General features: G+C 48.5%; 1 protein-coding gene across 1 annotated transcript in view; it reads right to left on the bottom strand.

Moving 5' to 3' along the window:
• NUP160 (nucleoporin 160) overlaps positions 1-14,895 on the bottom strand; it is a 34,521-nt gene extending 19,626 nt beyond the window's left edge. Inside the window, exons 1-12 of the mRNA XM_075567413.1 lie at positions 14,752-14,895; positions 7,419-7,527; positions 6,731-6,941; positions 3,776-3,998; positions 3,577-3,655; positions 2,573-2,687; positions 2,199-2,357; positions 1,954-2,031; positions 1,694-1,797; positions 1,390-1,474; positions 1,070-1,138; positions 268-351 (exon numbers count right to left, since the gene is read on the bottom strand). Coding sequence (XP_075423528.1) covers positions 268-351; positions 1,070-1,138; positions 1,390-1,474; positions 1,694-1,797; positions 1,954-2,031; positions 2,199-2,357; positions 2,573-2,687; positions 3,577-3,655; positions 3,776-3,998; positions 6,731-6,941; positions 7,419-7,527; positions 14,752-14,848 — 1,413 coding nt within the window. The 5' untranslated portion in view covers positions 14,849-14,895. The remainder of the gene's footprint in view (positions 1-267; positions 352-1,069; positions 1,139-1,389; positions 1,475-1,693; positions 1,798-1,953; positions 2,032-2,198; positions 2,358-2,572; positions 2,688-3,576; positions 3,656-3,775; positions 3,999-6,730; positions 6,942-7,418; positions 7,528-14,751) is intronic.
• Between the last annotated feature and the right edge of the window lie 6,755 nt (positions 14,896-21,650).

The following is a 21,650-nucleotide window of genomic DNA, read 5'->3' as shown; positions in this document are numbered from 1 at the left end:
CAATTTTGATCGATTTGACGAACAGTGGAGGATACAACATTTCAGATACATGGACCTTTCCTGTTGGACGGACACTTGCATACCCTTGAGAAACACCGATACCTTCCCCAGTATAGAGGGAAGTCCCCAGACCTACAAAAAGCACATTTTAGTCCAAGGAGGAACCCGACTTGGTGTTAATTTTGGCGGGACTGCCGCTTTAAGATTATGTCACACCTCAGAGATAGTCACACAGATTTGTCATTGGAAGTCAGCCTGCCCCGTTACCTCATTTTCAACAGCCACAGTGATCTCTTTCTTCAGTTCCTCCCACGACAGATCCTGCATTCTGCCAACGCCTTTTTGGAAAATCTTTCAGGAAGGCAAAAAATATATAATCATGGATCAGCACAAATGTATCTGCTGTAGGTAAGAGGTACGAGACATAGTATAGGTATACTGTGACAGAGTCACTGTCTGTGTAGGTCAGAGAGGTTCAGTATGTACGTTCCCACCCCCCTCTCCTGCTCGGCTCCGGTGTCAAATGACGTGTGGGGTCATACGACGTGACATTGCCATGGTAACGTGATGTCACCCCACGGCGGGGTTACCATTACAACGTGTCGCTGGAAAGGAAGTGTGTTGTAGAGGCCTCGCGCTGTCTAATTTAAATGCCTGTGGGGAGAGCGCGGGACCTCTATAACTGCCGACACCCCCAACCCCCCTCCACCAACCCCAGAAAATCTAGCGACCCCCCCAGAGGAGCACGACCCCCCTGTTTGCCCACCCCTGAGTTAAAGCCATGGCTGTGTAGTTAGCCTCCTTAAAGTGGAGTGGGTTTTATTATGATGGTTTTTGCCTTAAGGGGACAGCGTGTCCAATACTGTATTGTTGCTGTGGGGACACACACACCACCACCACACACACACCACACACACCACACACACCACACACACACCACACACACACCACACACACACCACACACACACCACACACACACACACACCACACACACCACACACAGAGATTTAAGACAAAACCGGAGGTTTAAGCATGATCTTCCAATTGCAGGTAATATATTTGATTACCTTTAGCGCTTTCAGTAGTGCAGCAATAGTGAACCGTCCTGGGGCAAAGAGGGACTCAAAATAGGTTTCCTGTAACAAACAGTAACAGAGTTAAGTACAAACACAAGGACCAGGCTTCAACCATTTACATTTCACATCAAAAGGCTCCAGAAAATGTAACGTCCTCACTGTTGTTTTACAACTTTTGAATAGTTAAGTGAAGACAAGAATCATATCACAAACCATTGTTAAAATTGGAAAGGACAGAGAAATGTTTCGTTCTCATTAAGAATATCAATTGCGCTGCCATTTAGAGAGAACATTAACAATTTGTCACCCACCCTGGGATCTTGTTCATCTGCAATGTTTATTTCTTCGTCTGGCAAGGGCGTTATGAACACCTGGTTCCACTGGCCGGCTTGGTTGCTAAAATAAAAAAAGTAATCACTTAACATTAACACGCCCCCCCCCCCACTCCCTCTTCTAACAAGCATCCACATCTTTCCACCACATCCTGCCAAGCAGAGACCACCAGGCCCAAAAACTTCCCTTTACAAATGCCGTCTCCTAAGCTCCTACTCCCGTGTGTGTAAACGCACAAGCCCTGCCATTCACTTGGACAGAAAAAACGACGAGATCACTCACTGCTCAAAATTTATGTGTTTCACAATGGTTTGATTTTCTTCATCTAGCCACAGAGCCCAAATGTCAGTGGACGTCAGGGTAAAGGTAAAATCAATCAAGGTTTCCTAGAAAGACAAAAGGTATTTTTTTCTCTCTCTAGTGTTTTAAGATTCCTTAACACATTGCCGGCAGAATAACGTCTGATACAACATTAGAAGCAGCCCGACTGGCTAAGAGATAACTTCAACCAATTTGTTTTGATTATGTCAGAATTTCCTCACCTGGTTAGAGAATAACGAGGAGACGTGGTCCAAACTATAACGGTTACTTTCAGCGCACACCAACTGGAACACGCAGAACTACAAGAACAGGCCAAAGAGAAGTACATGTCAAGCATAGCGGTCACGCTTTACTTCTCAAGCATCTTAACGAGAAGTAACACAGTGTTTCGGGCCCTAACAGCAAGAAGCATAGGATATCAACATCGGGTTTGAAGTAAGGATGATAAAAAGATTTCTATTAGTACCTGTCCTTGTCTGGGTGTGTGCAAATATACTCCAAGGTAAAGTCCTATTGAAGGGGAGAACGCGATCCGCAGTTTGTGTCCATTGCCAGCTGTTTGCCTGAGGTCCTTACTGACTGGGACAAATTCCAACATGTCAGCTACCATAAGACACATCTGATCCTGGAATTAAGACAGTACCTTCATAAATATTAAGCTGGATTACCCATTTGTGATAATGCAATCTTAATTTCAATACAAAGGTTGCAAACAGTCTGCAAGTAGCAACATACAGTCAATGACAAAAAAAAAATAGCATGTGGACCAAGTTAAATTATCGTCTGTTTACATATTGTCACTAATATTCGTTTTTACCTACGTTGCAGGGCAGCACTTACCTTGTATGACCACATGCGAAGTTTATGATCCTGACACAAAGCGAAAAGGAAAGCGTCGTGTTCCAGGCAGTGAACTGCAAGGCTTACAGGAAGATCTGCAGGGCCCTGCTCGCCTCTAATCGGAAGTACAGAAGGTTATATTTTAAGACTACAGCAGCATCCGACGTGCTCTGCACCAAATTCTGTAACGGAACGCATGTCACACCCACATTCATTGTGAAAGTGTCTGGTGGAGACGATGCCTGCGCTGGTTACATGATAAAACAGATCTATTCATTTCAATAAAGATTCCAAGTGCTAAGGAGAGGGAAGGACAGCTCGCCTGCACAGATGTAAAGATACAGTAGGAACCACATTTAGCCAAATCTTATCCCTCCGGTTGAATACGTCTGTATAATCATTCGGAACTGGTTCAGTTATACAGGTCCTGAGAATGTCACAAAAAGAAGCACAACAAGCTCCAAGCAGCTAAACGTGAAGAAATAAGCGACATTCTGCAGTATGAGCAACAATGAGAATCTCTGATCGTTCTAATACAAAGCACGCAGACTTATTAATAGTAGACTAGAGAAGAGGGGGTAGGGAAAGCACTGCTCCCAATGAGAAACAACTGAACAGCCAAACATTATACATAGGCGGTGCACCCAGGAGTAAGGGTAGCATATGCAACAAAAAAAGAAATGCAACTCCTAAAAGACAGGGGTTGCAGAAACTCCATATAAAGGGGCACTCATGGTTATCAGCACAAAAATATAAAATCTATTTGTAACGGTGATGCAAAGAACCATGTCTGGTTGGTTATATGTTTTTTAATTGTATTTTATTATGTATGTCTCTCAGCACCGTTACAAATAGATTTGATATTTTTGTGCCGACAACCACGAGTGCCCCTTTATATGGAGTTTCTGCAACCCCTGTCTGTTAGGAGTTGCATTTTTTCTTTGTTGCAGACTTAATATAACAGTGCAATAAATCAGTTATACAAACGACATAACTAAACCAACCGTATAGATGTCGGCATCCAGCCAGTCAGCAGTCGATGCATTACTGAGCTTTGCCTCAGCTCTACGTTGGACACCACCCCTATGGGACACATTGGCATATTGTTTAGCGATGAGAAATAAACTTGTACTGCACATCAAATCCAAATGCGATGTGGGCAAAAATGTTAAAAAAAAAAAAAATATTTGAATATTTTATTACCGTCCACATCATAAGGAGGCATCTTTATAACGAAAATCCCACCAGACGTGGAGGGAAACGCAAAGAGTGCCTCTCCTTCGCTGCTCAGCCAGGCTGCAGAGGCAGTGGAGTTTGGGGCACGCCCGGGGATGGCAGGAATCACATAACTGTTTGAAGCGTCCCTAAAATTCAGTTTCCCAATGTCCGTAAAAATAGACTGCATCTGACTTTCTGTAATTAGTTCCTAATAACAACAGAATTCAAATGCGAAGTTAGCATTAGTGTGTGTGTGTGTGTGTATATTTTTAAACGCACATATATACACACGATAAGAATAGCAGGTCGTCCTAAATACGTACATAATTTTATGCACACAACCATTCATTTATTCCAAGTTAAACTCATATGTTGACGAGGCCTCTTCAATGTTAAAGAAAATTATTTGTATTATTTTTTTAAATATACATAAAATTGGCTGTATATCTAAACCTTCTCCTACACAGGGGTACTTATAGGTATGCTGAAGCCAGGCTCAAATTAATTTTTTTTATCAACCCGAACACACAATGCCTGGCAAACCCCCAGTTTCTGAGCCACTTAGACAGATTGTCCACCAGGCAGGAATATTGCATCGTCGGGGCTTGTTCCAGTGGACAATAGAAACTTTCTGTGCGTGGCCCCGAGTCATGTTGGCAGTTATTTCAAATAAACCACAAATTAAAACTTGTCACTTGTCAGCTGGGGGGTCCTCCAAGGTCAGGGGGAACCAGATATGCTCAGAGACCCCCTGGTTTAGGCAAGCTACAATAAAGGTTTTCATTTTGCAGAAGGGGAAGAGACGGCTGCTCTATGCACAATAAATAGATAGAACAATACTGGGTTTGTATGCACTCGGCCCATATAATGTATGAAGTTACAATGTAACCTTTAATACATTGTGCAGATATAATCAAAACATGACGAGGGTGAAATACATGAATAATATAATCCCCTTTATTTAGCCGAGGGGCAATGATAGGATGGAGTATGTATGTAATAGTCACTTGTCAAAGTGAAAGATATCATTAAAACTATCTAGTCAGAGCAAATACCAGGAGGGCTGCAATACAGGCAGATATCCAATTACTTCGCACTGTCACAAGCAATTGGTTTAAACGGTCAATGAATCCCAGTTGAGCATGCGCACCGAGGCAGATAACACTTTTTGATGCTGTGTTCAAATACTCTAAAGTGGCTTTGTTTAGCAGAAAGCCCATTAGGAAATGACACTAGTGCAGGCTGTTTTGAGCCAATATAAGGTAGCCAGGGGACAGTCTTTATATTATATTGCTGACTGAAGTGAAGCTACTGGTATAAGTGGTGAGATGGTGACCCCCACACAGACACAGACAGAACTAATGCCGGGTGGATACCAGTCTAGAAAATGCCAGACTGCTTACTGCTACAATAGGCAATTGGTTTGTAGAATCAGGGAATTCAAGTTCGTAGTTCACTGTGAAATGATTAGAGAATCAGCAATGATAGCCTTACCAACACGCAGTATTCAAGAACAGGCAGGGAAGTTTAAAACTGCAGCTCAAGCATTATCCTACGTGTGTGTTATTAAAAAATACATTTTTCATGTATTCTAATGTAACAACCATTTGCAATGTCACATCCCCTTCCCCTTCTGCAACAGCATCACCTTTTTGAGCCCTGCCCCCTCTCTAGCAGCGAACCAATTGAATCTAGTGCCTGTCTGGTCACATGATGGCCCCCACAGAAAGGAGCGGCTCAGTGAGTAAAGACACTGGCTGCCACAGAGTGTGAAGCAGGGGAACCTGGTTCTGTTCCCGGTGTCGGCTCATTGTGACATTGGGCAAGTCACTTTATCTCCCTGTGTCTCGGGCACCAAAAACAGATTGTAAGTTCCACGGGGCAGGGACCTGTGCCTGCAAAATGTGTCTCTCAAGTGCTATGTAAAACTAGCTATACAAGAACATGCTATGGCAGTCAGTGCAGCAGAAGAGGACCCAAGATGCATTTAGTGCCCCCCAAGCCGAATCTTCGCCGATCAATCCGTTTTCAGCTTAGCCAATCACTTGTCAGTGTGCAGATTGTCAGTGTATTGATGCACATATTGAATGTTTTTTTTTTTTTTTTTTAAATGACAGCTTTAACTGGCAAATAGCCAATCAGATAATTGTAAGCCCATATGTTACTATTTTGTGGATACCAATGTAGTTTTAATGGCTATTCAGAGCCAGTATATAGCAGCTAGAGAGCTAACCATAAAATACATTGTAACTGTATCTGCCTTGTCTCAGGTTAAAGCAGAGTGCGATTAGTCTGTGATTATGAAGGTTTAACCCCTGGTATGAGAGTAATAGGGTAGTATCCTCTCATGTAGACAGGGTGACAGTGAGAAGGAATGGCAGTCTGAATGAAGCAGGTCTCTAGCGCCAAATAGCTAGCACACAAACGTAGGATGGTGCCCTAAGGTTAAAACAAATAATCAAATTGCTGGCTCAGAAGGAAGAATCATATGCATCTAATTGTCCCTAAGTCACTGTGTAAGAAGACGCGCTCCGTGTGCTGCAGCTTCACACCGGGGAACGCTCTCCTTCCTTGCCTAGCCCTGCTCGGAATCACACCGACTGCGGACGTCAGCGCTAAGCTAAAACCAGCTTTGTTTACGCGCACTACGCAGATAGTACCATGCTATGTGGAATGCACTATTATTAAATGGACAAAAAAAAAAGTGAAATTCTTATTTGAATAGAATATTTAGGAACCATGATAACTTGTTCTGGAGTTATTTTCTAATATGTATGTAATCTTAGTTTTACCCAAATCAAACGTAGAGTAGTCTTTCAGTATGGCTTGATAGCTACTTAAAACGTTTCCAAATACTATAATTTTATGAATCCGTGACAATGGCCGAGGCATAACACAAACAAACTAAATGCAGGAAGTCAGCAATGTATTCCTACTTACACTTCTGTACATGCGAGAAGGGTGTGGCAGGACCAGTCTGTGGACAGTCTGATTGGTTAGAATCAAGATGATCACATTGCTCTGGGTTTCGCAAACATGGACCCCTCCAGGTAACAGGCCGCAGTTGAGAATTTTGAGGCGAACAGCATTGTTAAGGAGATTAACATCCAGAGAATCTTCCACCAACTCCAAGGTGTCAGCACACACAGTCCTATCAAAAGGGAAAGATTTACATGCATCTGTCACAAGTTCTAGCCTCTGACGTCACAAGCCCGTTGATCCCATTCTTGACAGTAAGTGGTCCCATGGTGCAGCAAAAATGTCCCCAAGACACATGCTAAAAAAATGGAACCCAGCAAAAGAAAATTACAATAATTAATATCCAGCCTGCTCAATCCTAACACTGGAGACTTAAATGCAGTCTTGCTGCCCTTGGACCATTTATTTTATCTAACCGCCAAAGAAATCACACTTAGGTATTTGTAGGCGTATGAAATAATGAAAATATGTATTATACAGATATCTGTATGTGGTACATCGGGTCCTTGGAATCCGATTGTAGAGGCATAGCAATAGAAAATATAACCCGTTCTCTGCCAGAGGCGGCAAGCGCCGTGATTAATGTCAGTATCATTACCTGTCATGCATTACCACCTGATAAGTAGGTTGTACAGCAGCTCACACTCACCAGTGTATGAATCTGTTCCTTGTAACGGAAAGCAAGTTGCTACTTTCCTTATAGTAATAGCCCCCCGCACTCTCGCTGTACTTTGGACCTCCAACCACGAGACCGACATCTAAAGAAAAATATTGGTTATTGCAGGTATAGGCTGAAGCACACTGCATAAAAAGTACAGCCTGAAAACAATACAAGAGCCAAACAAACCAAACATGACACACAAAATACCAAAGCACAACAGGCACTCAATGGCAACTACTGTTACTAAAGAATAAAGTCCTACTGTTCCGAAGAAAGGCAGATGTATTGCAAGTTGTGATACCTTTTATCAGACCAACATAAAAGTTCTTAGAAGATTAAATGAAAGTATACGGAGGTTTCGAAACATGACAGGCTTAAGAGTACATTAGAGAACATGGTTTGTTGGCCCGCTAAAAAGTATCACACACAGCAACGTAAGTGAAGAACAGTAACTAAGAAACAGACCCCATTATGATCAGTCGCCAACATGTGATGGTCCCAAGGGCAGATTGTAACATCGGTTATTTTTTCTTTTACATAATGTTAATTACAAGAAAGTTGTGTTTTTTCTAGGAAGCATCATGCGGTTTTCTCAAGGATAAAATATTGTATAGATCTTTATGAAATAAGGTCGAACAATTCCCCCTTTATTTATTTTCAAGTCATGCACTGTACTGATGTTTTTTTTTAAAGTCACACTTCAACCACTGATTTATAATGCTTTCAAGTGTCCGCATGTGTTAATAGAGAGGGAGAAAGTGGGAAAATGAAAGTTTCCAGGTACCTAATAAATTCTTCCTGAGACATTTTGGGGGAGGGGGGGGGGGGGCACAGCCTGGAGAGAAGAGACAGGGTCGGTATGTGTTCCAGGCCCCGTATTGTGGCACTAGAGGGTACCACTACCTTTTTTTTTTATTGCCCACCGTATAATAACATTTCTTTATTATTCACCCCCCACAGTAACTACTTTTTCTGACAAGCATATGCTTAGTGTTCATGTTTTTGTAATAAGTATAACTCTGTAACATGCTGCAGAATGTTGCCACCCCCCCCTACCCCCCCCCCCAATGTCCCCGACTGCCTAGGCCCCCACCAATTTGTCTCCCTGCCCAGCCCCCCCCCCCAAATGGCTCTCACTGTGCAGGGCCACCCCAATGGCCCTCACTGTGCAGCCCCCACCCACTGTCTCTCACTGCCTCTTCCCAGCCCCCCCATGTCTCTCACTGCTCCTTCCCAGCCCCCCCCTCAATATCTCTCACTGCCCCTTCATGTCTCTCACTGCCCCTTCCCAGCCCCCCCCCTCCATGTCTCTCACTGCCCTTTCCCAGTCCCCCCCCCTCCATGTCTCTCAATGCCCCTTCATGTCTCTCACTGCCCCTTCATGTCTCTCACTGCCCCTTCATGTCTCTCACTGCCCCTTCATGTCTCTCACTGCCCCTTTATGTCTCTCACTGCCCCTTCCCAGCCCCCCCTCCATGTCTCTCACTGCCCCTTCCCAGCCCCCCCTCCATGTCTCTCACTGCCCCTTCAGCCCCCCCTCCATGTCTCTCACTGCCCCTTCCCAGCCCCCCCCCCCTCCATGTCTCTCACTGCCCCTTCCCAACCCCCCCCTCCATGTCTCTCACTGCCCCTTCAGCCCCCCCTCCATGTCTCTCACTGCCCCTTCCCAGCCCCCCCCCTCCATGTCTCTCACTGCCCCTTCCCAGCCCCTCCCTCCATGTCTCTCACTGCCCCTTCCCAGCCCCCCCTCCATGTCTCTCACTGCCCCTTCCCAGCCCCCCCTCCATGTCTCTCACTGCCCCTTCCCAGCCCCCCCCCTCCATGTCTCTCACTGCCCCTTCCCAGCCCCCCCCCCCTCCATGTCTCTCACTGCCCCTTCCCAGCCCCCCCCTCCATGTCTCTCACTGCCCCTTCCCAGCCCCCCCCTCCATGTCTCTCACTGCCCCTTCCCAGCCCCCCCTCCATGTCTCTCACTGCCCCTTCCCAGCCCCCCCCCTCCATGTCTCTCACTGCCCCTTCCCAGCCCCCCCCCCCTCCATGTCTCTCACTGCCCCTTCCCAGCCCCCCCTCCATGTCTCTCACTGCCCCTTCAGCCCCCCCCCCATGTCTCTCACTGCCCCTTCCCAGCCCCCCCCCTCCATGTCTCTCACTGCCCCTTCCCAGCCCCCCCCTCCATGTCTCTCACTGACCCTTCCCAGCCCCCCCTCCATGTCTCTCACTGCCCCTTCCCAGCCCCCCCTCCATGTCTCTCACTGCCCCTTCCCAGCCCCCCCCCTCCATGTCTCTCACTGCCCCTTCCCAGCCCCCCCCCTCCATGTCTCTCACTGCCCCTTCCCAGCCCCCCCCTCCATGTCTCTCACTGCCCCTTCCCAGCCCCCCCCCCCTCCATGTCTCTCACTGCCCCTTCCCAGCCCCCCCCCTCCATATCTCTCACTGCCCCTTCCCAGCCCCCCCCCTCCATGTCTCTCACTGCCCCTTCCCAGCCCCCCCCCTCCATGTCTCTCACTGCCCCTTCCCAGCCCCCCCCATCCATGTCTCTCACTGCCCCTTCCCAGCCCCCCCCTCCATGTCTCTCACTGCCCCTTCCCAGCCCCCCCATTGTATTGTATTGTATGTCTTTATTTATATAGCGCCATTAGTGTACATAGCGCTTCACAGTAGTAATACATGTGGTAATCATATAAATAACAGATAATATAAATAACAGATCATGGGAATAAGTGCTTTAGACATAAAAGTAACATTTCGGAAGAGGAGTCCCTGCCCCGAGGAGCTTACAGTCTAATTGGTAGGTAGGGAGAACGTACAGAGACAGTAGGAGGGAGTTCTGGTAAGTGCGTCTTCAGGGGGCCAAGCATTATGTATCCTGTGTTCAGAATATCCACAGTGCTATTCATATGCTTCATTAAGCAAGTGTGTCTTAAGGTGGGTCTTAAAGGTGGATAGAGAGGGTGCTAGTCGGGTACTGAGGGGAAGGGCATTCCAGAGGTGTGGGGCAGTCAGTGAAAAAGGTTTAAGGCGGGAGAGGGCTTTAGATACAAAGGGGGTAGAAAGAAGACATCCTTGAGAAGAACGCAAGAGTCTGGATGGTGCATACCGAGAAATTAGGGATGAGATGTAAGGAGGGGCAGAAGAATGTAAAGCTTTAAAAGTGAGGAGAAGAATGGAGTGTGAGATGCGGGATTTGATCGGAAGCCAGGAGAGGGATTTCATGAGGGGAGATGCTGAGACAGATCTAGGAAAGAGTAGAGTGATTCTGGCAGCAGCATTTAGGATAGATTGTAGGGGAGACAGGTGAGAGGCAGGAAGGCCGGACAGCAGGAGGTTACAGTAATCAAGACGGGAGAGAATGAGGGCCTGAGTCAGAGTTTTAGCAGTCGAACAACAGAGGAAAGGGCGTATCTTAGTTATATTGCGGAGGAAAAAGCGACAAGTTTTAGAAATGTTTTGAATGTGAGGGGCGAATGTGAGAGAGGAGTCGAATGTGACCCCTAGGAAGCGTGCTTGGGGTACTGGGTGAATGATTGTAGTTCCAACAGTAATGTGGAAGGAGGTAGTAGGGCCAGGTTTGGGAGGAAGTATGAGGAGCTCTGTTTTAGCCATGTTGAGTTTAAGGCGTCGGAGGGCCATCCAGGATGATATAGCAGAGAGACATTCAGAAACTTTGGTTTGTACAGCAGGTGTAAGGTCAGGTGTTGAAAAGTATATTTGTGTGTCGTCGGCATAGAGGTGATAATTAAACCCAAAAGATGTTATTAGGTCACCTAGAGAGAGTGTGTATAGAGAAAAGAGAAGAGGTCCCAGGACAGAGCCCTGGGGTACCCCCACAGAGAGATCAATAGAGGAGGAGGAGGTGTTAGCAGAAGAGACACTAAAAGTACGATGAGAGAGGTAGGATGAGATCCAGGATAGAGCTTTGTTCCGAATACCTAGAGTATGGAGAATGTGGAGGAGAAGAGGGTGGTCCACGGTGTCAAATGCTGCAGAGAGGTCGAGTAATATGAGCAGAGTGTAATGACCTCTGTCTTTGGCAGCATGGAGGTCGTCAGTTATTTTAGTGAGGGCTGTTTCGGTGGAGTGAGCAGTGCGGAAGCCAGATTGTAGAGGGTCTAGGAGAGAATAGGTGTTGAGAAAATGGAGCAAGCGAGAGAATACAAGACGTTCAAGTAGTTTAGAGGCAAAAGGCAGGAGGGAGACAGGTCGATAGTTAGAAAGACAGGTAGGGTCAAGCTTGCTGTTTTTGAGTAATGGTATGACTGTTGCATGTTTGAAGGAGGATGGAAAGGTTCCAGAGCAGAGGGAGGAGTTAAAAATGTGTGTAAGCGTAGGGATTATAGTAGGCGCTAGAGGTTTTAGGAGATGGGAGGGAATGGGGTCAAGAGGGCAAGTGGTAGAGGGAGAAGAGGAGATCAACAGCGACACATCCTCCTCTGAGACAGTGGAAAAAGAGTCAAGGAAGGCAGGAGGAGAGTTATGAAGAGGTGTAGGATGGGGGGAAGAAACAGAGGGGATGTTCTGCCGTATGGATTCCACCTTTTCCTTAAAATAGTCAGCAAAGTCCTCAGCGGAGATGGAGGAAGGAGAGGCAGCTGAGGGTGGTTTGAGTAGAGTATCAAAGACAGAGAACAGTCGGCGTGGGTTAGACTTGTGCATGTTGATTAGTGCAGAAAAGTAGGCTTGTTTAGCTTGCGAGAGGGCAGAGTTGAAACAGGATAGCATAAATTTGTAGTGAAGGAAGTCTGCGAGAGTGTGAGACTTCCTCCAGAGGCGTTCAGAGGAACGAGTGGAGGAACGCAGCATGCGCGTGTGGGAATTTAGCCAGGGTCTAGGGTTAGAAGGGCGAGGGCGGCAGAGAGAAAGCGGGGCATGTAGATCAAGAGACGAGGACAAGACAGAGTTGTACTTTCTGACCAGGTTGTCAGGGTCTGTAGCAGAGCTGAGAGAGGAGAGGGAGGAGCGTAAAGTGGACTCAAAGTCAGGTAAGTGAATAGAGTGCAGGTTTCTGCAGAACCGGGGGGTAGATGGAGGTGGAGAAGGGGAGAAGCGAGATAAAGAGAATGAGGATGAGATGATGGTCAGAGAGAGGAAAAGGGGAAATGGAGAAATCAGAGAGAGAGAAGTTTTTAGTGAAAACCAGGTCTAAGTAGTGGCCATCCTTGTGGGTGCTTGCTGCAGTCCACTGTTGAAGGCCAAAAGAAGAGGTTAGAGAAAGAAAGCGGGAAGCCCAAGAGAGAGAGGGGTCATCAATGTGGCAATTGAAGTCCCCATGGAGAAGAACAGGGGAGTCTGAGGAGAGAAAGAAAGAGAGCCAGGATTCAAAGTGAGAGAGAAAGGCAGAAGGGGGATGAGTAGAGGTAGGTGGGCGATAGATGACCGCCACATGAACAGGGAGAGGAGAGAAAATCTGGACAGTGTGAGCCTCAAAGGAGGGAAAAGCAAGAGATGGAGGAATAGGAAGGGTTCGGTAACGGCAGAGAGAGGAGAGCAGGAGCCCCACGCCTCCACCCCTGCCATCAGGGCGCGGAGTGTGGGAGAAGGAAAGGCCACCATAGGAGAGGGCAGCTTCCAGAGCAGAGTCAGACTGAGTGAGCCAGGTCTCAGTTATAGCAAAGAGAAGCAGGGAGTGAGAGAGAAAGAAGTCATGCACAGAGAGGAACTTGTTAGAAAGGGAGCGAGCATTCCAAAGGGCACAGGAGAAAGGGAGAGAGGAGGGAGGGTGGCAGGGGATGGGTATGAGGTTGGAGGGGTTGACACCAGAAGGAGTAGAAGTTGCATGTGGGAGGCGAGGACGAGAGCAAGTTGAAATAAGACAGGGACCAGGATTGGGAGAGATATCCCCAGAAGCAAGGAGGAGAAGCATGGATAGAAAGAGAATGTGTGAGGATGATTTGTAAGGGTGTTTTTTAGTGCAGGGGATATAGCTGTGTGGTGTCAGAGGACGCAGGTAAGAAAGGAGTTCATGTGAACTGAGAAGTGGTGACGAAAGGAGAGATGGAGATATATGAATAGAGTTTGAGACATACTGAGGCTGGTAGAAAGAAGTGCATAATTTGAAGTGAAGTGACAGCAAATATAAATGGTAAAGGCAGCATCACAGCAGTAATGATGCAGTCTGGTATTGATGAAATCCTCCTTTCCAGCGTAGGTCAAATGCAGGAATCAGGGCCAGATCCATCAGCCCCATCCATGTCTCTCACTGCCCCTTCCCAGCCCCCCCCTCCATGTCTCTCACTACCCCTTCCCAGCCCCCCCTCCATGTCTCTCACTACCCCTTCCCAGCCCCCCCCTCCATGTCTCTCACTACCCCTTCCCAGCCCCCCCTCTCCATGTCTCTCACTGCCCCTTCCCAGCCCCCCCCCTCCATGTCTCTCACTGCCCCTTCCCAGCCCCCCCCCCTCCATGTCTCTCACTGCCCCTTCCCAGCCCCCCCCCCTCCTCCATGTCTCTCACTGCCCCTTCCCAGCCCCCCCCTCCTCCATGTCTCTCACTGCCCTTCCCAGCCCCCCCCTCCTCCATGTCTCTCACTGCCCCTTCCCAGCCCCCCCCTCCTCCATGTCTCTCACTGCCCCTTCCCAGCCCCCCCCCCTCCATGTCTCTCACTGCCCCTTCCCAGCCCCCCCCTCCATGTCTCTCACTGCCCCTTCCCAGCCCCCCCCTCCATGTCTCTCACTGCCCCTTCCCAGCCCCCCCCCCTCCTCCATGTCTCTCACTGCCCCTTCCCAGCCCCCCCCTCCATGTCTCTCACTGCCCCTTCCCAGCCCCCCCCTCCATGTCTCTCACTGCCCCTTCCCAGCCCCCCCCTCCATGTCTCTCATTGCCCCTTCCCAGCCCCCCTCCATGTCTCTCACTGCCCCTTCCCAGCCCCCCCCCCATGTCTCTCACTGCCCCTTCCCAGCCCCCCCCTCCATGTCTCTCACTGCCCCCCCCTCCATGTCTCTCACTGCCCCCCCCTCCATGTCTCTCACTGCCCCCCCCTCCATGTCTCTCACTGCCCCCCCCTCCATGTCTCTCACTGCCCCTTCCCAGCCCCCCCCCCATGTCTCTCACTGCCCCTTCCCAGCCCCCCCCCCCATGTCTCTCACTGCCCCTTCCCAGCCCCCCCCCCATGTCTCTCACTGCCCCTTCCCAGCCCCCCCCCCCCCCCATGTCTCTCACTGCCCCTCCCCCATGTCTCTCACTGCCCCTTCCATGTCTCTCACTGCGCAGGCCCCTCCCCCATGTCTCTCACTGGGCAAGCCCCCAGCTTTCTTATTAACCCCTTATCCGCTGTTGGCCACGCCCTGTTGCCAGCTCGCCGCCTCCCCCGGGCCCCCCTCAGTACCGGGGCGGAAGGTGAGGTCCCGGAAGTTCCTCCTGATTTCCCGCTCGGCGCCGCTCAGCTCCGTGAAACTCCGCTCCAGCGCCACCGAGGCCGCCATCTTTCCGCGCGCTGCCTGATGGGTGTCGGGGAAGGGGGGGAGCTTCCCGCCTAACGCTTGAAATGAGGGGGACACGTGACCAGGGTGGCCGCTAGTCTGTGTCACGTGATGCTGAAGAATACGGCAACGGCCATCTTTGCTACTGGCAACATCTGCCCAAACTAGCCACATGTAAAATTTCAGCCTGGCTGTCAGGGGGGTATTATTTTATGTTGTTAGAATGAGAAAAAGTAAGAAAAAATAACTTATACTACTGTAGTGCACTTTCTCCCACCCCCTGGGAGATGTGTATGTACTGTGCGATACCTGAGCCTTCGCTGCTGGGTGCCTGGGGTGTATCCTGGAACGATGCTCGGTAGCGCCTCCAGCTGTGCGGGATTCTATTGTGTAGAATGACCCCGTTACATGACACATAAAGAATGCACACAGGGTAAATCAGAACAGTTTACTATACACACTAATATAGTTATAGCCTCCCCACCAGGCCTCGCACAGCCGTTCGTCCCAGAGTACCTAGGGGCCCTTTGGCACCCAACCAACCACAAAGTCAAATCCCCCCACCTAATGTGCGGTACAGCGCTGCTCACTAATATGAAGGTGAGTTGGTGCACGTGTGGAAGTGAGGTACCTGCCGGATGTGTCCACACCCGGGCGCGCAGTGATGCTGATGTGATCCACGGATTCAGTGACGGTAACCGCGAAGCCTCCGCCTCTACGTTGGGTGGGTCCCACAGGGACGGTACAACCATATGCAATGTCTCTTTGTTGCAGGTGTCTGGTCCCAGATCACCTGAGGTCAGGATGCAGCCGCGTCCTGGCTGTGTCCCTCCTTTAATGCTACAGGGGCAGTGTCCCTATCTATGGGCCTGTCCCTGCAGCAACGTCAAGCTGAGGGGAGTCAGGGCATAGCTGGGGCCTAATGGGGGTCTCTGGCCTAGTGCAAGGGGTCACTGATACCCTGCACACGCACACCCTACCCTGATGGCGAACCAGCTCTGACTGGCGTGGTCTGCAGCGAGCGAAATGTATCCATAGCTTAGCAGGGGATTCTCTCAGCCCTATTGGCTGTTGTGCCTCACATGATCCTGCAGCCCCAGTTGTTGCTGTGGGTTGTAGTTCTCCGTTGAGCCTTCCCTGCATTAGCCGCTGCTGGCGCTACCTTCTATAATATAATATATATATATTCCCAGCGCTTCTCCATGGAGGGAGCATGCAGCTAGGGAAAACATTGGCCTTACATTTGTGTAATTTGTGTAATTTGCCAGTGTTTTCACTAGCTGCATGCTCCCTCCACGGAGAAGCGCTGTGAATATATATTTGTTTACATTTTATGGTGGGCCGAATTAAATCCTTAGCAGCATGCTTCCAGTGGGCACCACTATTTTACATTAGTATACATTTAGCATAGGGACCTTCTACTGAGACTTACCTTGGTGTGGTTAGCAGGCTTATCATTATTTGATCAAATGATGTAACCAAAAGTCTCCTTTGTTTTATAGATTTAGTTTTCACTGTGAATATTTATTTTCCCATTTGTTGGTGGCTCGATGGATGCAGTGTATTTCTTATGTGAATACAGTTCTTTTGTACTTACCTGGTTACCACCCCAAACACGTACTATTGTAGCTTTACATATACAGTCTCTGAACACAGCAATAAATTGTTTCTCTTATCTGTTATTCCAGGGATTGGAGCACGGTCTTGCGTCCTTCCTTCCTAGGGGAGCTCATCCCCACGAGAGCTCAGAGAATCTCTCCTCTTTAATTCCATTACTATGGACCGGACATTCCGTGCTTCAGCACGGTCTCGCGTCCGTCCTTCTTCTTCTTTCCTCTGTGCCCACTGTCCAGAAGGCCTAGGGGACTGTGCCAGCTTCCATAGCTGGAAAGAACTCTTCTCTGTCCCCCTTCTCTGGGAACAGCTGTCAGTCTCTCTCAGCATGGCAGCTCTGTGTCTGCCTTAAAACACTTCCTTGTTCATTCAAACTCCATGAGCAATCAGGAGTTTAGCCTGCTCAATTAGCCAGCAGCTGCTGCTGGCTTCCCTGGGGAGATTAACTCTCTGTACGTTGGAAAGTCCGATAGCTGCCCTATTCCAGCACCTAGAGAACAGTGATGGTATCACAATATATATATTATGTATCCTGGTTCCAGTGCTTCATGGACCAGTGGTTCATTTTGTGTTCAGGAGAAATGTGCAAAGTTTTATGTGACCTTTCCCATGTAAATATTTTTATGTAACCAAAGTTATGTTGCATTTCTACCCACCAATCAGGGGCTGGGTCATATTGATGACACCTGGCCTTAACTCTCTTTTATGTAAATGTAGCCCCGGGTTTATTTTTCACTCCTTGACCCCCCTCCGCGAGTGCCGTGTGATCGCGGGTGCCGCCGGAGGCAGCGACGGACCCGCCGGCACTTCGCCAGGGTGGGGGCCAGTGCAGGGAACGCTCGGCGTCCATGGAGCTCCGGCGGCGTACCCGGCGAGTGGGGGCCGCCATGACATGTTGCGCGAGCGTGCGCAGGATCGCGCATGCGCAGGAGGGACTCGGCGGCTAGGGAGAAGTCTAGGGAGAAGCCTACTAATTCAATGTCCCCCTCCCTCCCCTTCCCCCTTTTTCCTTCCCCTTTTTACCTTCTCCCTTCCCCTTTTCCCCCCCTTTCTCCCCCCTCCCCCCCCAATCCTCCTCTTTTCCCCCTCTCTCCCCCCTCCTCCCCTCCCCTCCCTTTCCCTCCCCTCTTCCCTTCCCCCCCCCTTCCTCTTCCCTCCCCTTTCTTTCTCCTTCCCATTCTCTTTTCCCCTCCCCTTCCTTCCTCTTCCCTCCCCCCCTCACCCCCTCCCCCTCTCCCTCCCCCCTCCCACTCTCCCTCCCCCTCCCCTCTTTTCCCCCCCTCTCCTTCCCTCCACCCTTCAACTTCCCTTCATTAAACGAGATCTGCAATGTTCACACTAGTGCATTCTATTATCAACAATGATGAATTTGATTATTAATATTACGCTGAATCATGTAATGTTTTGTTAGTCTGGTTATATTGCATAAATCGCACTGATGTCATTATATCTCTAAATTCTCTAATTGCAATTGATTACTATTTGATTGAACAATGATACTAACAAACTGTACTAATTATAACACAAATGTACTAAGTGTATGTCTTAATATCATTGGAATATTAATAATTAGATATTGGAAATGCCCATTACCTTTTGCCATTACTTGTTTTTAATCATTATTGCTCTTATTATTTTGCTTTCTACAACAATATATATATATACTCCATGAAATGTATGTTTTCAAATCTTTTGTACCTTATTAACACTATGAATTGTATTGTCATACTTTATTTAACATGTAGATTGCTTAAATGTTCTTTACTATTTTTGTTTTTAACGTCTCAGTCCCAACTGCGCATGACACTGATGCCTATGGGTGCCGCGCGATTGTCATCCAGCCGGGACTCAGTATCCCATCATGCAGCTTGCGGCATGCCATAGACTCATTGGCTGTATGACGTCACATCCGGTTTACTCCGTGTGAGCGCCGTCGGGCAGTGAGCTTGGTATCCCATCATGCCGCTCGCGACATACTTACAGCCCATTGGCTGGATGACGTCACATCCGGTTTACTTCCGGTATATCAGTGGCATGCACACGGGTAATGTTACTCTTTGAAAAAGCCCAATCTCTGGGTGAAACGCGTTAGAGGCGCAGGGGTATGCGTCCCCCCTCTTTTTAACCATGCTTTATTAAAGGAATTGTTATACAGCACAGTCCAGCTTCAGCAACTTTTTTCTCCTGCTTCGTGGTGCCCGCTGAATTGCCTCTCCTCACCGGTACAGGTACACTTCCTCTACTTGTTATATCAGCCTGGAGCACACAGAACCGGCGTTCATATATATGTGAGTACAATTGCTGCCCCATGAGAGCTGCCCCAGGCACATAAGGTTATTCAGTTCAGAGAGACTGGAGAGGTCAAAGGGGGGGTTTAAAGACTCCCCCCTCACAACTCTGCATATCTCTGCCATACCTGGTGCCATCTAGGGGCTTTATGCATACAGCCTCAAGCATGCATTATCACACCAAGTGATCCGGTTCAAATGCAGCTAGATATACTCATTTTTTATCATTGTGGGTTAATACAAAGCTCTGCAGCACCGGGTGATTGGGGTCCTCTACCCCATATTTTTGTAACACCTGGTTGGTTTCGTCTTATTGGAGGACCGACTAGAAAAGGACAGTCTGAAAACTGAAAAGAAATAAAACCGATATACCTGTGCAGCTGTAAATCCTTACAAAAGCTATGGCTGCGTAACCTCTGAAATGTCACATATGAAGTGTCTGTGGAGTTGAATTGGAGGTGAAAACTACAAGAGGAACTGCACTTTTGTTACCAACTTTTCAAATGCGCGAACTTTCGACTTTCAAGCTGTTCTGAGACTTTTAAATATTTCGACAAATTACCTTTCTAAGCTGCTGTTTTAACCTTCAGTAATACACTGACCTCCCAGGCCTGATTTATACAACTGCTCCTCATCTCCTCCAGTACCTGGGACCTCTCCCCTCCTACCTCTCTCCCTGCATCTCATTATACCCTCCCAGGCCTGATTAATACACCTCCCTCTCTCACCTCCTACTCCTCATCTCTTCCAATACCTGGGACCTTTCCCCTCCTACATCTCTCCCTGCATCTCATTATACCTCCCAGGCCTGATTTATACACCTCTCTCTCCCCTCCTACTCCTCCTCTCCCCTCCTACCTCCCTCCCTGCATCTCATTATACCTCCCAGGCCTGATTTATACACCTCTCTCTCACCTCCTACTCCTCCTCTCCCCACCTCCCTCCCTGCATCTCATTATACCTCCCAGGCTGATTTATACACCTCTCTCACCTCCTACTCCTCATCTCCTCCAATACCTGGGACCTCTCCCCTCCTACCTCTCTCCCTGCATCTCATTATACCCTCCCAGGCCTGATTAATACACCTCCCTCTCTCACCTCATCTCCTCCAATACCTGGGACCTCTCCCCTCCTACCTCTCTCCCTGCATCTCTTTATACCCTCCCAGGCCTGATTAATACACCTGCGCTCTCACCCCCTGCTCCTCATCTCCTCCGATACCTGGGATCTCTCCCCTCCTACCTCTCTCCCTGCATCTCATTATACCCTCCCAGGCCTGATTAATACACCTCTCTCTCACCTACTCCAATACCTGGGACCTCTCCCCTCCTACCTCTCTCCCTGCATCTCATTATACCCTCCCAGGCCTGATTTATAAACCTGCTCTCGCACCTCTTACTCATCTGCCCAATACCTGGGACCTCTCTCCCTGCATCTCATTATGCCCTCCCAGGCCTGATTTATACACCTGCGATCTCACCTCCTACTCCTCATCTCCTCTGATACCTGGGAACTCTCCTACGTGTCTCTCCTTGCGCTCTGCATTGCAGTTTCTATTTGCTCGTTCCTCACTCCTTTGTAAACCTTTCTATTCTCACCAACTTCCCCACTCTCTTCCTTCTTCTATCCACATTTCTTCCTCTCTCCTCCCCTCCACCTATGCACGTGACCATAAACCGCACCACTATTTACACACCTCTTTCCCAACAACATCTACAGCCCTCAATAAAAAGCACCCCCATAAATCCTCTAGTCACCTACCCCCTCTCTCTTCTTCTCCTTTTTGCTGCTGGGGATATCTCTCCTAATCCTGAAACCAGCCATGTACACACCTGCTCTTGCCCACGCCTCCCTGCCTCCTTATCTCTCCCTGCTAATGGTGTTAACCCATCTAATTTAATACCAACCAACCTGAAAACTCACCCCCTAAAAGAAGCATCCCAACAGCCTGCACTTATGGCTACTGTCCCACACCCACAGTCACTCCTACCTACCAATGTGGCCAAGCACTGCCATCTACTGCACTTATTCCCTCACCTGCTGTCTCTGTAACTCTCCCATTATACCACTTTGAGTGTAAGCTCTCCGGGGCAGGGCTTTCCTTTCCTATTGTCTGAATTTGCTGTGCTTATAGTATTATTATAATTCCCTGTACTGTATTGTCTTTTTATATAGCGCAGGCAGTGTACTCGGTGCCTTACAGATATTCATACATACATACAAAAGTGCGCTTAAACAAGCTGGTGGAGTTTAAAAGAATACTGATGGGGGATACCAAGCAGACCACCCCACTTCAGGCCCGCTGGCAGGTGAATGCTGGTACCTGCCCAGTGACCGCAGCTTGGGTGAACTCTGCCCGTATACGGGAGCGCGCCAGCGCCCAAGAACAGAGCCTGACAGGCAATGGGAGCCTCCCCAGCCCAATGCTGCTTACTGGACTCATATGCCCAGTTTGGCTAATGCCAGGGACCTCCTTGACAACTTGTCCCTGTTCTGTTCTGAGACACTTTAATTAGTACCACTGCTTGTAGACATGATTGGACACAACTTACGTTATCTTACGTTATCATTCATATGTAGTGTAACGGGTATTCCCTGGGAATACAGACGCTGCTACCTGCTGTGTAACCTGTGTGTGTGTGTGTATATATATATATATGTAACGGGTATTCCCTGGGAATACAGGCGCTGCTACCTGCTGTGTAACCTGTGTGTGTGTGTATATATATATATATGTGTAACGGGTATTCTCTGGGAATACAGACGCTGCTACCTGCTGTGTAACCTGTGTGTGTGTGTGTATATATATATATATGTAACGGGTATTCCCTGGGAATACAGACGCTGCTACCTGCTGTGTAACCTGTGTGTGTGTGTGTATATATATATATATGTAACGGGTA

Source organism: Ascaphus truei, chromosome 12, assembly GCF_040206685.1.
Source record: "Ascaphus truei isolate aAscTru1 chromosome 12, aAscTru1.hap1, whole genome shotgun sequence".
Taxonomy (NCBI): domain Eukaryota; kingdom Metazoa; phylum Chordata; class Amphibia; order Anura; family Ascaphidae; genus Ascaphus; species Ascaphus truei.
The sequence above is the reverse complement of the archived record's forward strand: the minus strand, read 5'-3'. Positions and strand labels throughout refer to the sequence as shown.